Raw genomic sequence first — 16,007 nt, forward strand, 5'->3', positions numbered from 1 at the left:
GAAATTAGAGGCAAACCAATAAGGAGGAAAAAACCATTAAAAAGGGAGTGTTGCGAAGGAGTCTTCTAAAACTGTCCTCACCAAGATGGCACATTAGATGCAGGCTTGGGCCAACTTTGGCCCTCCAGGTGTTTTGGACTTCAACTCCCACAATTCCTAACAGCCTACCGGCTGTTAGGAATTGTGGGAGTTGAAGTCCAAAACACCTGGAGGGCCAAAGTTGGCCCAAGCCTGTATGAGAGAATTGGAAGAGACCCAGGCAAGAACAGTTCGCAATGTTTTGTTTTGTATAAAATTTATTTTCAGCTCTTTGGGGAGAGACTTGCAAGCTCTAGACTCGCAGTCCTCTCTTTGTCCCTGAGGAAGCAGCAGCAGCAGCATGAGGAGCAGCCCGGCTGCCTTGGCTCGGCTCTGGAGAGGCAGTTTGCGTGTGCGTGTGCTTGCGTGACAGTAAGCGTGTCGAGGCGAAAGAGTGACCAGCAGCATCGCAGAAGTGGCCGAGACATTTCCATCAGTGGACAGCAGCAATAGCAACGAGAGAGAGAGAAGGTCAGTCGGTGAACGGGACAGAGTCCCTGGAGGTATTTCACGAGGATGCGGAGGAGCTGCCTTTGCCACAAAGACGTAACAATGAGAAGGGATTGTCTCATGGCTTGGGGGGGTCCTTGGGCCGCAACCCTCGGGGCAAGGCGGGGTTGATGAAGAAGGTCTTGAGGAAGAGGTCACGGGCAGCGGGCGGCAGGTAGTGGTGGATAAAGTACATGAGGCCCAGGCCCCGCCCGGGGTAGTACTTGCCCAGCGGCCGTGCTGAAAGCAGCCCATCCGTGATGCTGTCCACCACTGCGCTCAGGTCCTCCACCGCCACCTTCATGAAGGCCAGGAACTGGCGGTTGATCTCCTCCAGATACTCCTCCCCGTAGGCCTCCAGCAGCTCCGGACCCAGGCTGGACAGCAGCTCCTGCTTCCGCGTGGTCCAGTATTCAGGGCTGCAGGAGCTGCCTGGAAGAGGAAGAGGAGGACAAGAGCAGTGTCAGCCTTGCCCCCATTGGGCTGCATCCCCCTAGAACAGGCACGGGCCAACTTTGGCCTTCCTTCCAGATGTTTTGGACTCCAACTCCCGCAATTCCTTTTTTTTTTATATATTTTTTATTGTTATTATTGAGAAAAAGTTACAATTATATAAACATATTCTATACATTTCCCCCTCTTTTATTTACATTCACCCCTGTGCTCCCCTTCCCCAGAGCCATCTCTTCTTCTGTAGTCCCACCAAAAGTTCAATTCTTCATTTGGAGGTAAATTCCCATCTTCTTTTTCCAATAATTTTTCTAGAAATTTTCTCCAAATACTTTCAAAATCATTTTTTTTCCATAATCCCTTCTTTACTTTTAAATTTGATGTTAGCTTGTCATTCAGTGCCATTCGCCAAACTTCTTTATACCATTCATTAATTTGTATTTTCATTTCTCCTTTCCAATATTTTGCAATTAATAATCTAGCTGCTGTTAATAGCATGTCTATTAAATTTTTTTCCTTCTTATCTTTCTCATCCTCTTTTTTAATTAAAAGTAATATTTCCACTGGATTCCTTCTAATTTTTATATTTATAATATTTTCTATTTCCCTTATGACCAATTCCCAAAAACCTTTTACATGTTTACAATCCCACCACATATGCATGTAAGTTCCAATTTCCTGGCACCCTCGCCAGCATTTTTCATTATTATTCTTATTCATAATATTTAACCTTCTTGGTGTTAAATACCACTTCCAAATTAGTTTGTAATAATTTTCTTTTATTCTGATTGACACGGCCATACCACCCTGAGCCTACGGCCATACCACCCTGAACACGCCCGATCTCGTCTGATCTCGGAAGCTAAGCAGGGTCGGGCCTGGTTAGTACTTGGATGGGAGAACTCCCGCAATTCCTAACAGCCTAAAAGTTGCACTAGAGCCCTGAAACGCCTTTTCGCCACAAATCAGTCTCCGTCCAGGCAATCCAGTAAGTCAAAGTTTGATAAGAAAAGAGTACTGTATATACTCGAGTATAAGACTAATTTTAAATGACAGAACCAACCAGGAAATGACATTGATAACCCAAGAACAAACCTCATAGCATTACATACTTCTTTTTTTCGTGTCAGGAGCAACTTGAGTCGTTTCTGGAGTGAGAGAATTGGCCGTCTGCAAGGATGTTGCCCAGGGGATGCCCTGATGTTTTTGATGTGTTACCATCCTTGTGGGAGGCTTCTCTCATGTCCCCGCGTGGAGCTGGAGCTGAGAGAGGGAGCTCATCCGCACTCTCCCCAGGTGGGATTCGAACCTGGCAGCTTTCAGGTCAGCAACCCAACCTTCAAGTCATGAGGCTTTTATCACCTAGGCCACCAGAGGCTCCTGACGGTCCTGGCTGGCTTATACTCAAGTATATATGGTACATTTATTATTTTTATCTATTTTTATTGGTATTATTAGGTAAAGGTTTTCCCCTGACGTTAAGTCCAGTCGTGACTGACTCTGGGGGTTGGTGCTCATCTCTATTTCTAAGCCGAAGAGCCGGCATTGTCCATAGACACCTCAAAGGTCATATGGCCACTGGCATGACTCCATGGAGCCCCGTTACCTTCCCGCCGGAGTGGTACCTATTGATCTACTCACATTTGCATGTTTTCGAACTGCTAGGTTGGCAGGAACTGGGGCTAACTGCGGACGCTCATTCCGCTCCCGGGATTTGAACCTGGGACCTTTTGTTCCGCAAGTTCAGCAGCTCTGTGCTTTAACACACTGAGCCACCAGGGGCCCCTATTGGTATTATTACGTTTATTATTTTACTCTATTATTATTATTAATAATAATAATAATAATAATACATTTATTATTTCACTCTAATATTATTATTGTTATTACATGTATTGGGGGCCCCAGCCTGTGCTTATTATTATTATTATTATTATTATTATTATTATTATTAATGATAATAATAGAAACATGGAATCCTAGAGTTCCCAACAGGTGGCTACCTAGCCTGTGATGATGATGATGATGATGATGATGATTATTATTATTATTATTATTAGAAACATGGAATCCTAGAGTTCCCAACAGGTGGCCACCCAGCCTGTGCCTATTATTATTATTATTATTATTATTATTATTATTATTATTAATAATAAATAGAAACATGGAATCCTACTAGACCACCTAGTCCAAACCCTTTTTGCCATAAAGAAAAAGCACCATCCACTCCCTCCTGACAGATGGCCTCCCAGCGGCATAGACATTATTGGGTCTGTGGACTATAGAGAGGGTTCCCAAAGGGCCATCTAGTCCAACCCCCTTCTGCCTTCATGCAGGGAAAGGACCATCAAAGCACCCCTGACAGATGGCCATCTGGCCTCTGTTCCAAAGTCTCCAAAGAAGGAGTTTCCACCACACTTCCTCTGCTCTGGGGTGAAAGGGGGGAGATGGGGGGTCCATTCAAGCAGAGCAGCTGGGGCTCCTCAGCATGGGCGGATGGCTCACGGTCCCTTCCGGCTGAGACGGAGGTTATATTGACACGCAAAGGCGTGTGCTGCAGCCTCTCCCCATCTCCTGCCTCTTTGTGTGTTGACCTCCAATGGTCCCATGGACGTCACAGGGCTCATTGAAAGGAGGGATGCTTTGTCCGTCCGGCCTTGGCTTACCTGTCTTGAAGTATCCGGGGAAGATGAGGCTGACGCGGACCCCCCAGGGGGCCAGTTCGCAGCGGAAGGTGTCCATGAGGAGGCTGAGGGCGGCCTTGGAGGCCCCGTAGCTGCCCAGGCACGGGTAGGGCATGCTCCCTGCAAGGAGGACAGGAGATGGGAGAGCCATGGTCATGGGGTCCTCTTTGGGGGACACAAACCCCACTCCCAATCCCACCCTTCGTACCTGCTGGGCTGCTGACTGTGACGATCCTCCCCTGCGAGGCACGCAGCAGCGGCAGGAGGCCCTTGGTCAAGGCCAAGGTGCCGAAGAAGTTGACCTCCATGCAGTAGCGGAACTGCTCCAGCGGTGTTAGCTCTGCGTCCGCAATGGTGTCGTTCCAGCCGGCGTTGTTGACCAGGCCCCACAACCCTGATGGAGGGGAGAGGGGTCACTTGGGGGCAGAAAAGCACAGTCAAAGCACCCCCAACAGGTGGCCATCCAGCCTTTGTAACTCCTCAAAGCACAGCAGACAAAAAACCAGTACAAGAAAACCGCACTACAAACTAGAGCTGACAGCTGGCACAACAAAACATTGCATGGAAAGTTCCTTGACAAAATTGAAGGAAAATCTGATAAGGAGAAGACCTGGCTCTGGCTCACGAATGGGTCACTGAAGAAGGAGACAGAAGGCCTGATCCTTGCAGCCCAGGAGCAAGCCATCAGAACAAAGGCAATTCAGGCCAAGATCGAAAAATCAGCTGATGACCCAAAGTGCAGACTGTGCAAGGAAGCTGATGAAACCATGGACCATATCCTCAGCTGCTGTAAGAAAATTGCACAGACAGACTACAAACAGAGGCACAAGTATGTGGCCCAAATGATTCATTGGAACTTATGCCTCAAGTACCACCTTCCAGCAGCAAAGAACTGGTGGGATCACAAACCTGCAAAAGTATTGGAAAATGAGCACGCAAAGATACTGTGGGACTTCCGAATCCAGATTGACAAAGTTCTGGACCACAACACACCAGACATCACAGTTGTGGAAAAGAAAAAGGTTTGGATCATTGATGTCGCCATCCCAGGTGACAGTCGCATTGATGAAAAACAAAAGGAAAAATTCAGCCGCTATTTTTTTTTTTTCCATGTCAGGAGCAACCGGAGTTGCTTCTGGAGTGAGAGAATTGGCCATCTGCAAGGACGTTGCCCAGGGGACGCCTGGATGTTTTGATGTTTTTACCATACTTGTGGGAGGCTTCTCTCATGTCCCCGCATAGAGCTAGAACTGATAGAGGGAGCTCATCAGCGCTCTTCCCGGGTGGGATTCGAACCTGGCAGCTTTCAGGTCAGCAACCCGACCTTCAAGTCACAAGGCTTTTATCCCCTAGGCCACCGAAGGCCGCTATCAGGACCTCAAGATTGAAGTTTAAAGACTCTGGCAGAAACCAGTGCAGGTGGTCTCGGTGGTGATGGGCACACTGGGTGCTGTGCCACAAGATCTCAGCCGGCATTTGGAAACAATAGGCATTGACAAAATTACGATCTGCCAACTGCAAAAGGCCACCCTACTGGGATCTGCACGCATCATCCAAAAGTACATCACACAGTCCTAGACACTTGGGAAGTGTTTGACTTGTGATTGTGTGAAACGAAATCCAGCATGCCTATCTTGTTTGCTGTGCCATACAATAATAATAATAATAATAATAATAATAATAATAATAATAATAATAATAATAATAATAATAATAACCGGTGCCAGCTGTCTGTGCCCGGACGAAGCCCACGGCCCACTGGATGTCCTCTTCCTGGGTGAGGTCCATCTGCAGGAGGGTCAGCCGTGGGGAGCAGGAGTGGCGCAGCTCCTCGGCGCCCGGGCCTTGCAAGTCCATCACCGTGGCAAAGACCCGCAGGCCCAGCGAGTCCAGGTGCCGGGCGGCTGCCTTGCCAAAGCCAGAGTCGCAGCCTGGAGAGAGGGAGACAAAACAAGGAAGAGAGTGAGTGGAGACCCCTTGGCATCCCTCCTTGCCCTTGACATCCTTGCCATCCAGGCCAAAGGGAAGCCAAACACCGGCTTATCTCGCAGGAAGGGCGGCTCTACAAACAGCTTCTGTCAACCTGCCCAGGTATGTGCTTCAGGAAGTTCTTCCTAAAAGTCCAGTGGACCTATGTTAACCGCCCTGAGTCCCTTTGGGAAGATGGTGGTGGGATAGAAAAATGAATTATTATTATTATTATTATTATTATTATTATTATTATTATTATTTTAGTTTGACACAGCAAACAAGATAGATATGCTGGATTTCGTTTCACAAAATCACAAGTCGAACACTTCCCAAGTGTCTAGGACTGTGTGATGTATTATTATTATTATTATTATTATTATTATTATTATTATTAATTATGACACAGCAAACAAAGATATGCTGGATTTCGTATCACAAAATCACAAGTCGAACACTTCCCAAGTGTCTAGGACTGTGTGATGTATTTTCAGATGATGCGTGCAGATCCCAGTAGGGTGGCCTTTTGCAGTTGGCAGATCGTAATTTTGTCAATGTTTATTGTTTCCTAATGCCAGCTGAGATCTTTTGGCACGGCACCCCATGTGCCGATTACCACCGGGACCACCTGTACTGGTTTCTGCCAAAGTCTTTGAAGTTTATTATTATTGTTGTTGTTGTTGTTGTTATGACACAGCAAACAAGACACATATGCTGGATTTCGTATCACAGAATCACAAGTCCAACACTTCCCAAGTGTCTAGAACTGTGTGATGTATTTTTGGATGATGCGTGCAGATCCCAGCAGGGTGGCCTTTTGCAGCTGGCAAATCGTAATTTTGTCAATGTCTATTGTTTCCAAATGCCGGCTGAGATCTTTTGGCACGGCACCCAGTGTGCCCATCACCACCGGGACCACCTGTACTGGTTTCTGCCAGAGTTTTTGAAGTTTATTATTACAGTAGAGTCTCACTAATCCAAGCCTCGCTTATCCAAGCCTCTGGATAATCCAAGACATTTTTGTAGTCAATGTTTTCAATATATCGTGATATTTTGGTGCTAAATTTGTAAATACAGTAATTACAACATAACATTACTGCGTATTGAACTACTTTTTCTGTCAAATTTGTTGTATAACATGATGTTTTGGTGCTTAATTTGTAAAATCATAACCTAACTTGATGTTTAATAGACGTTTCCTTAATCTCTCTTTATTATCCAACATATTCCTTCAAAAAGCTGCTTAAAACCTGGCTCTTCCGCTGCGCCTTTGGATAACCGAGCCCATAGCTATAGTAGTCGCACAGGCCACCTCTTTGACTTGAAACACTGCACTTTATTCCTCTGCCCCAAAGCATCTTAGAACATCAAATTGCATTTTAGTTCTAGTGGTCCCTCCAGGCCATCCTCTCCTCCATCCCAGTGGTCTTTTTTTCCCCTCTTTCTTTGCGGATTCATGTTATTTGAGTGATTATATTCCTTCTGCTTATGTGATTGTTTTAGTCAATTGTTATGTTTTGTTTTCGTTTCTAATTCTTATAGCGTTTTATAGTGTTTTCAGTGTTTTATTGTACAATGTTTTATGCTGATTTTATATTGGAAACCGCCCTGAGTCCCTTTCGGGAGAGAGGGCGGTATACAAATAAACTTTACTTACTTACTTACTATTTGCTTATCCAACGTTCTGCCGGCCCGTTTATATTGGATAAGTGAGACTCTACTGTATTCTATTAATTGGTGTTCTATCCTGGGCCAATTTTTGTGTAAGGAGGCTCATATTCATTCTATCCAACACTTTAGAAATCCATTTGGGGTATTTCTTCAGTTTTCCATACCTGCGCCAGGTATGGATGGGTAGATTTTAAAACTGTATTGAAAAGCAGGGTATAAATAAACACAATAGTATTCATAACAATATAACAAGGAAGCAGGCCTTCCCTTTTTCTTTTTGTCCTCCCTCTTTCCCTCCCTCCCTCCACCCTGCTCTGGGTACAGGCTGTTCTGGGCAGCTGATGGCCCAACTGATAGCTCTTTTTTCCCAGAGATTGCAAACAAACCCCTGCGGGTTTATGGCCACATTAACCATTAACAGTTGGGACCGAGCACAGGCAGAGCCCGGGAGGAAGTGCATCTCTCTCCGTGGAGGGCAATATCATAAGATCCAGGCATGGGCAAACTTGGCCCCTCCCCTCCAACCCATTATTATTATTATTATTATTATTATTATTATTATTATTATTATCAACACAACGACGTTGTATGGCACAGCAAACAAGATAGACATGCTGGATTTCGTTTCGCAAAATCACAAGTCGAACACTTCCCAAGTGTCTAGGACTGTGTGATGTATTTTCTGATGATGTGTGCAGATCCCAGTAGGGTGGCCTTTTGCAGTTGGCAGATGGTGATTTTGTCAATATCTATTGTTTCCAAATGCCGGCTGAGATCTTTTGGCACAGCACCCAGTGTGCCCATCACCACCGGGACCACCTGTACTGGTTTCTGCCAGAGTCTTTGAAGTTCAATCTTGAGGTCCTGATAGCGGCTGAGTTTTTCCTGTTGTTTTTCGTCAATGTGACTGTCACCTGAGATGGCAACATCAATGATCCAAACCTTTTTCTTTTCCACAACTGTGATGTCTGGTGTGTTGTGTTCCAGAACTTTGTCAGTCTGGATTCGGAAGTCCCACAGTATCTTTGCATGTTCATTTTCCAATACTTTTGCAGGTTTGTGATCCCACCAGTTCTTTGCTGCTGGGAGGTGGTACTTGAGGCATAAGTTCCAGTGAGATGTATTTTCGGATGATGCGTGCAGATCCCAGTCGGGTGGCCTTTTGCAGTTGGCAGATCGTGATTTTGTCAATGTCTATTGTTTCCAAATGCCGGCTGAGATCTTTTGGCACGGCACCCAGTGTGCCGATCACCACTGGGACCACCTGCATTGGTTTCTGCCAGAGTCTTTGAAGTTCAATCTTATTCAATATTATTATATTATATTATTATTATTATTACATTTATTTATACCCCGCTTTATCAGGGAGACCCCGAAGGAGCACCAAAGTTCGGCCCACAGTCTGGATGCGGTGCTCACTCATCCCGTCGAAAAATTGGTAAGTTTATGTTGGTCTTCGTTTTTAATATTCTTGCGCTACAACTAAGGCATGTGCAGCATGCAAACTTTGGCCCTCCAGGTGTTTTGGACTCCAACTCCCACAATTCCTAACAGCCGGTAGGCTGTTAGGAATTGTGGGAGTTAGAGTCCAAAACACCTGGAGGGCCCAAGTTTGCCCATGCCTGCCTTACGGTATCCGTTTGCTGGCAAACTGGGCCAAAGGGACACCGGTTTCCTTGTCAGCCCAGAAGAAGGCACCGGCGCACGGAGGCACAGTCATGCCGGCCACATGACCTTGGAGGTGTCTATGGACAACGCCGGCTCTTCAGCTTAGAAATGGAGATGAGAACCAATCCCCAGTCGGACACAACTAGACTTAATGTCGGGAAAACCTTTACCTAACATTATTATTATTATTATTATTATTATTATTATTATTATTATTATTATTCCGGACACACCTGGAAGGTGTCCAAAGGAAGAGGGCAATCAAAAGGGTCAAAGGCGTGGAGACCATGCTTATTATTATTATTATTATTTTATTATTATTATTTTATTGTATGATACAGCAAACAAAATAGATATGCTGGATTTCATATCACAAAATCACAAGTCGAACACTTCCCAAGTGTCTAGGACTGTGTGATGTATTTTTGGATGATGCGCACAGATCCCAGCAGGGTGGCCTTTTGCAGTTGACAGATCGTAATTTTGTCAATGTCTATTATTTCCAAATGCCGGCTGAGATCTTTTGGCACAACACCCAGTGTGCCCATCACCACCGGGACCACCTGCACTGGTTTCTGCCAAAGTCTTTGAAGTTCAATCTTGAGGTCCTGATAGCGGCTGAGTTTTTCCTGTTGTTATTCGTCAATGCAACTGTCACCTGGGATGGCAATATCAATGATCCAAACCTTTTTCTTTTCCACAACTGTGATGTCTGGTGTGTTGTGTTCCAGAACTTTGTCAGTCTGGATTCGGAGGTCCCACAGTATCTTTGCGTGCTCATTTTCCAATACTTTTACTGGTTTGTGATCCCACCAGTTCTTTCCTGCTGGGAAGGTGGTACTTGAGGCATAAGTTCCAATGAATCTTTTGGGCCACATAGTTGTGCCTCTGTTTGTAGTCTGTCTGTGCGATTTTCTTACAGCAGCTGAGGATATGATCAATGGTTTCGTTGACTTCCTTGCACAGTCTGCATTTTGGGTCATCAGCTGATTTTTCGATCTTGGCCTTAACTGCCTTTGTCCTGATGTCTTGCTCCTGGGCTGCAAGGATCAGGCCTTCTGTCTCCTTCTTCAGGGTCCCATTCGTGAGCCAGAGCCAGGTCTTCTATTATTATTATTATTATTATTGTTATTATTATTATTAATTGCCTTTGTCCTGATGTCTTGCTCCTGGGCGGCAAGGATCAGGCCTTCTGTCTCCTTCTTCAGGGTCCCATTCGTGAGCCAGAGCCAGGTCTTCTATTATTATTATTATTATTATTATTATTATTATTATTATTAATTGCCTTTGTCCTGATGTCTTGCTCCTGGGCGGCAAGGATCAGGCCTTCTGTCTCCTTCTTCAGGGTCCCATTCGTGAGCCAGAGCCAGGTCTTCTATTATTATTATTATTATTATTATTATTATTATTATTATTATTAATTGCCTTTGTCCTGATGTCTTGCTCCTGGGCGGCAAGGATCAGGCCTTCTGTCTCCTTCTTCAGGGTCCCATTCGTGAGCCAGAGCCAGGTCTTCTATTATTATTATTATTATTATTATTATTATTATTATTATTAATTGCCTTTGTCCTGATGTCTTGCTCCTGGGCGGCAAGGATCAGGCCTTCTGTCTCCTTCTTCAGGGTCCCATTCGTGAGCCAGAGCCAGGTCTTCTATTATTATTATTATTATTATTATTATTATTATTATTATTATTATTAATTGCCTTTGTCCTGATGTCTTGCTCCTGGGCGGCAAGGATCAGGCCTTCTGTCTCCTTCTTCAGGGTCCCATTCGTGAGCCAGAGCCAGGTCTTCTATTATTATTATTATTATTATTATTATTATTATTAATTGCCTTTGTCCTGATGTCTTGCTCCTGGGCGGCAAGGATCAGGCCTTCTGTCTCCTTCTTCAGGGTCCCATTCGTGAGCCAGAGCCAGGTCTTCTCCTTATCAGCTTTTCCTTCAATTTTGTCAAGGAACTTTCCATGCAATGTTTTGTTGTGCCAGCTGTCAGCTCTAATTTGTAGTGTGGTTTTCTTGTACTGGTTTTTTGTCTGCTGTGTTTTGAGGAGTTTCTGATTTTTGACTTCAATCAAAGAAGGTTCATCACTTTGCTTTACATATTCTGCCAGGGCATGTTCTTCTTCTTTGACTGCTTGTTTTACTTGCAAGAGGCCTTATTATTATTTATTTATTTATTTATTTATTTATTTCATCACCAAGGCAGAGCCAAAGGGAACATTGCAGGGAGAGCCAATAACCCTGACCCTCCGCAATGAACTTCCCGGCGGAGATCAGAACATTGTTGCAAGAACACATGTTCCGGCCCCGAAAAGAGCCCATCGCTCTCTCTTTGTGTCAGGATGTGGCCCTGAAATCCGTTCAGGGGCGCAGGGACATCAATCCTCCTGCAGCCACAGCTGCGATAAATGGAAGCCGTGCCATCCATCAGCCACAAATTGTGCTTGATTGAAAGGGGGAGAGAGAGGGCAGTGCTGGAGAGGGAACATTCAGGACCTGTTCTGATGTGATGCCAGCGTTTCCTGGAATGCAGAAGAGCGGAGCAAGGACCGTTTGGGCAGCCCTTGCCCCACTTCTCGGGCATGGCAATGGGCAGCCAGGCAGCCCTCCCTCCAGGTATTTTGGACTCCAACTCCCACAATTCCTAACAGCCGGTAGGCTGTTAGGAATTGTGGGAGTTGGAGTCCAAAATACCTGGAGGGCCAAAGTTCACCCATGCCTGCCCTAATCTATGAGTCTAATGAATATCATAGAGTTGGGACTCTAAAGGACATCTAGTCGGCCCACCTTCTGCTAGGCAGGAAGATGGAATTCCTATTAGTATTATATTCATTATTATTATTATTATGACACAGCAAATAAGATAGATATGCTGGATTTTGTATCACAAAATCACAAGCCGAACTCTTCCCAAGTGTCTAGGACTGTGTAATGTATTTTATTATATTATTATTATCATCATCATGATCATCATCATCATAATCTCTACTAGCCGTGCCCGGCCACGCGTTGCTGTGGCAAAATGGTGGTGGTATTGGTTAAAAATTGTTGTGTAATTTTTATTTGACTTTATTTGCATTTTTTTAAATTAATTTTATTGTAAGTTATATTTTTATTTATTATATTTTATTATTTTCTTGTATTATTTTTAGTTATTTTCTGTTATTATAGTATTTTATTGTATTAATTTTTTTAGTGTTTTTTATTATTTTTTATTGGGTTGCTAGGAGACCAAGTGGGCGGAACTTAGCCTTCTAACTGGCAGCAATTGGATAAAAGCAATTATTCCTCTCTCTCTAATTAGGACTTCATTTTTCTTTTCTTTTTGTTGTATCAACCTAGAGGCGTGGATGATGGGTTGTGTTGTCAAATTTTGAGGTTGGAGGGCCTGTAGTTTTGTTGTTTTGTGGGTCGCCGTGATGCCATCACTCTTTTATATATATAGATAGAAGGAAGGAGACTCCACCGGACTCCAAACAGTCTGTATCCCAATTACAGTCGGAAGGGTCCCTGAAAGTCATCCAGTCTGACCCTTTTTTTGGCCAAGCAAGAAGATGGAATTCCTATATATTATTATCCATCATTATCATGTATTATTATAGAAGGAAGATGGAATCCCTATGTATTACTACCCATCATTATCATGTATTATTGTAGAATTATCTATTATTATTAATATTATTATTATTTTATTATTATGACACAGCAAACAGGATAGATATGCTGGATTTTGTATCACAAAATCACAAACCGAACACTTCCCAAGTGTCTAGGACTGTGTAATGTATTTTATTATATTATTATTATTATTATTATCATCATGATCATGATCATCATCATCATAATCTCTATAGAAGGAAGGAGACTCCGCCGGACTCCAAACAGTCTGTATTCCAATTGCAGTCGGAAGGGTCCCTGAAGGTCATCCAGTCTGACCCTTTTTGGCCAGGCAGGTAGATGGGATTCCTATATATTACTATCCATCATTATCATGTATTATTATAGAATTATCTATTATTATTATTATTATTATTATTATTATTATTATTATTATTATTATTTTATGACACAGCAAACAAGATAGATATGCTGGATTTCGTATCACAAAATCACAAGCTGAACACTTCCCAAGTGTCTAGGACTGTGTGATGTATTTTCAAATGATGCGCGCAGATCCCAGTAGGGTGGCCTTTTGCAGTTGGCAGATCGTGATTTTGTTAATGTCTAAATTATTATTATTGTTGTTGTTGTTGTTGTCTCATAGAGTTGGAAGGGACTTTAAAGGTCATCCAGTCTGACCTTTTTTTGCCAGACAGGAAGATGGAATTCCTATTATTATTATTAGTTATTTATTTATTTATTTATTTATTTACAGCATTTATATTCCTCCCTTCTTTCTCACCCCGAAGGGGACTCAGGGCGGATCACATTACACATATAGGCAAACATTCAATGCCTTTTAACATAGAACAAAGACAAGACAAACATAGGCTCCGAGCGGGCCTCGAACTCATGACCTCCTGGTCAGAGTGATTCATTGCAGCTGGTTGCAGCTGGCTTGCTCTCCTGCCTGCGCCACAGCCCGGGCCCAATGAATTATTATATTCATTATTATTATTATTATCATCATCATTATTCTCAATAGAGTTGGGACCCCAAAGGTCATCCAGTCCGGCCCCTTCTGCCAGGCAAGAAGAAGAAATCCCTATTGTATTATTATAGAATTGTCTATTATTATTGTTGGATTCATAGTTGAGGGGACCCTAAAGGTCATCCAGCCCAACCCTGTTTTGCCAGGCAGAAAATGGAATTCCTATTATAGTTTTATCCATTAGAGTTATCAATAGAGTTAGAAGGGATCCTAAAGGTCATCCAGTCTGATCTCTCTCTCTCTCTCTCTCTCTCTCTCTCTCTCTCTCTCTCTCTCTCTTTTTTTTTTTTTTGCCAGGCAGGAAGATGGAATTCCTATTAGATAATATTTATTATTTTTTGACTCATAGATTTGGAAAAAACCTTAAATAGTCATCCAGTTGGACCCTGTCCTATCAGGCAAGAAGATGAATTTTCTATTATAGTATTATCCATAATTATCTATTATTATTATTATTATTATTATTATTATTATTATTATTATTATTATTATTAAATGCATAGAGTTGGAAGTGACCCTAAAGATCATCCAGTTGGGCCCCTTTTTTGCCAGGTAGGAAGACTGAATTACTATTATCGTCTTATCCATTATTATTTATTATTATTCTCAATAGAGTTAGAAGGGATCCTAAAGGTCATCCAGTCGGACCGCTTTTTTGCCAGGCAGGGGGGTGGACTTCATATTGTACTATTATCCATCATTATTATGTATTGTTTATTATTATTATTATTATTATTATTATTATTATTATTATTATATGCATAGAGTTGGGGAGGACCCTAAAGGTCATCTAGTCGGACGCCTTTTTTGCTACACAGGAATTCCTATCAATTATTATTCATTATTATTAGACTCATAGATTTGGAGGGACTTTAAGGGGTCATCCAGCCGGACCCCCTTCTGACAGAGTGACTCCTGATCTTTCCTGACAGAGGGCCAGCCTGCTGTACTGCCTATTGTACTATTACCCACCATTATCACATATTGTTATTATATAATAATAATATTATATTATTATTATGATTATATAATTATATAATTATCTGTTATTATTAGATGCATAGAGTTGGAAGGGATCCTAAAGGTCATACAGTCCGACCCCTTCTGCCAGGTAGGAAGATGGAATTCCTATTGTAGTATTATCCATCATTGTCACATAGTATTATATAATAATTATATTATTATTATTATTATTGGACGCATAGAGTTGGAAGGGATCCTAAAGGTCATCCGGTCCGACCTCTTGATGGAATTCGTATTGTACTATTATTCATCATTGCCTATTATTATTATTATTATTATTATTATTAGATGCAAAGAGTTGGAAGGGATCCTAAAGGTCATACAGTCCGACCCCATCTGCCAGGTAGGAAGATGGAATTCCTATTGTACTATTATTCATCATTGCCTATTATTATTATTATTATTATTATTATTATTATTATTAGATGCAAAGAGTTGGAAGGGATCCTAAAGGTCATACAGTCTGACTTCTTCTGCCAGGCAGGAAGATGGAATTCCTATTGTAGTATTATCCATCATTGTCACATAGTATTATATAATAAGTATATTATTATTATTATTATTATTATTGGACGCATAGAGTTGGAAGGGATCCTAAAAGTCATCCGGTCCGACCTCTTGATGGAATTCGTATTGTACTATTATTCATCATTGCCTATTATTATTATTATTATTATTATTATTATTATTAGATGCAAAGAGTTGGAAGGGATCCTAAAGGTCATACAGTCCGACCCCATCTGCCAGGTAGGAAGATGGCATTCCTATTGTACTATTATTCATTATTGCTTATTATTATTATTATTGCCATTATCATTATGATTATTATTATTTATTATGAGATGCAGAGGGTTGGAAGGGACTTGAGGGGTCCTGGGGCTGTTAGGGATGGTGGGAGTGGATGTGCAGGGGTCCCTCCGAGGCCATCCATCCGGGGCCCCAGCCCTGTACTCACCGGTGAGGAAGACGGCCCTTCCGTGGGCGGGGGGCGCGGGGGGCCGTCGCCAGGAGGAGGAGAAGAAGAAGAAGAAGAAGAAGGGCAGGAGGAGGAGCAGCACCGCCGGCGCCCCCGCCGCCCAGCCCCACAGCCAGCCCCAGCCCAGGAAGGCAGCCCACCCCGAGGAGGAGGAGGACGAGCAGCCCTCCATGTCGGAACCGGGCGGGCAGGAAGGCAGGCGGGCAGGCTGGGGCTCCGCGAGGGCAGCCAGGCGCGCCTCTGCATCCGCCGCCCCGACGCCCGGCTTCTTATCCACGGGAGGAAGGAAGGGACAAAGGGAGGGGCCGAGGGGCGGGCAGGGGCCCCCCACGCAGGGACACGCCA

At 43.3% G+C, this 16,007-nt stretch overlaps 1 protein-coding gene across 1 annotated transcript; it reads right to left on the reverse strand.

Moving 5' to 3' along the window:
- Positions 1 to 278: 278 nt before the first annotated feature.
- Positions 279 to 16,007, reverse strand: LOC100564096 (11-beta-hydroxysteroid dehydrogenase type 2). Its single transcript, XM_062961541.1, has 5 exons — positions 15,642 to 16,007; positions 5,420 to 5,632; positions 3,910 to 4,095; positions 3,684 to 3,821; positions 279 to 999 (listed from the first exon to the last, which is right to left on the reverse strand). Exons 1-5 carry the CDS (start codon positions 15,832 to 15,834, stop codon positions 647 to 649), a joined length of 1,083 nt encoding a protein of 360 aa, XP_062817611.1. The 5' UTR covers positions 15,835 to 16,007; the 3' UTR covers positions 279 to 646.

Source organism: Anolis carolinensis, unplaced genomic scaffold (genome assembly GCF_035594765.1).
Source record: "Anolis carolinensis isolate JA03-04 unplaced genomic scaffold, rAnoCar3.1.pri scaffold_9, whole genome shotgun sequence".
Lineage (NCBI taxonomy): Eukaryota > Metazoa > Chordata > Lepidosauria > Squamata > Dactyloidae > Anolis > Anolis carolinensis.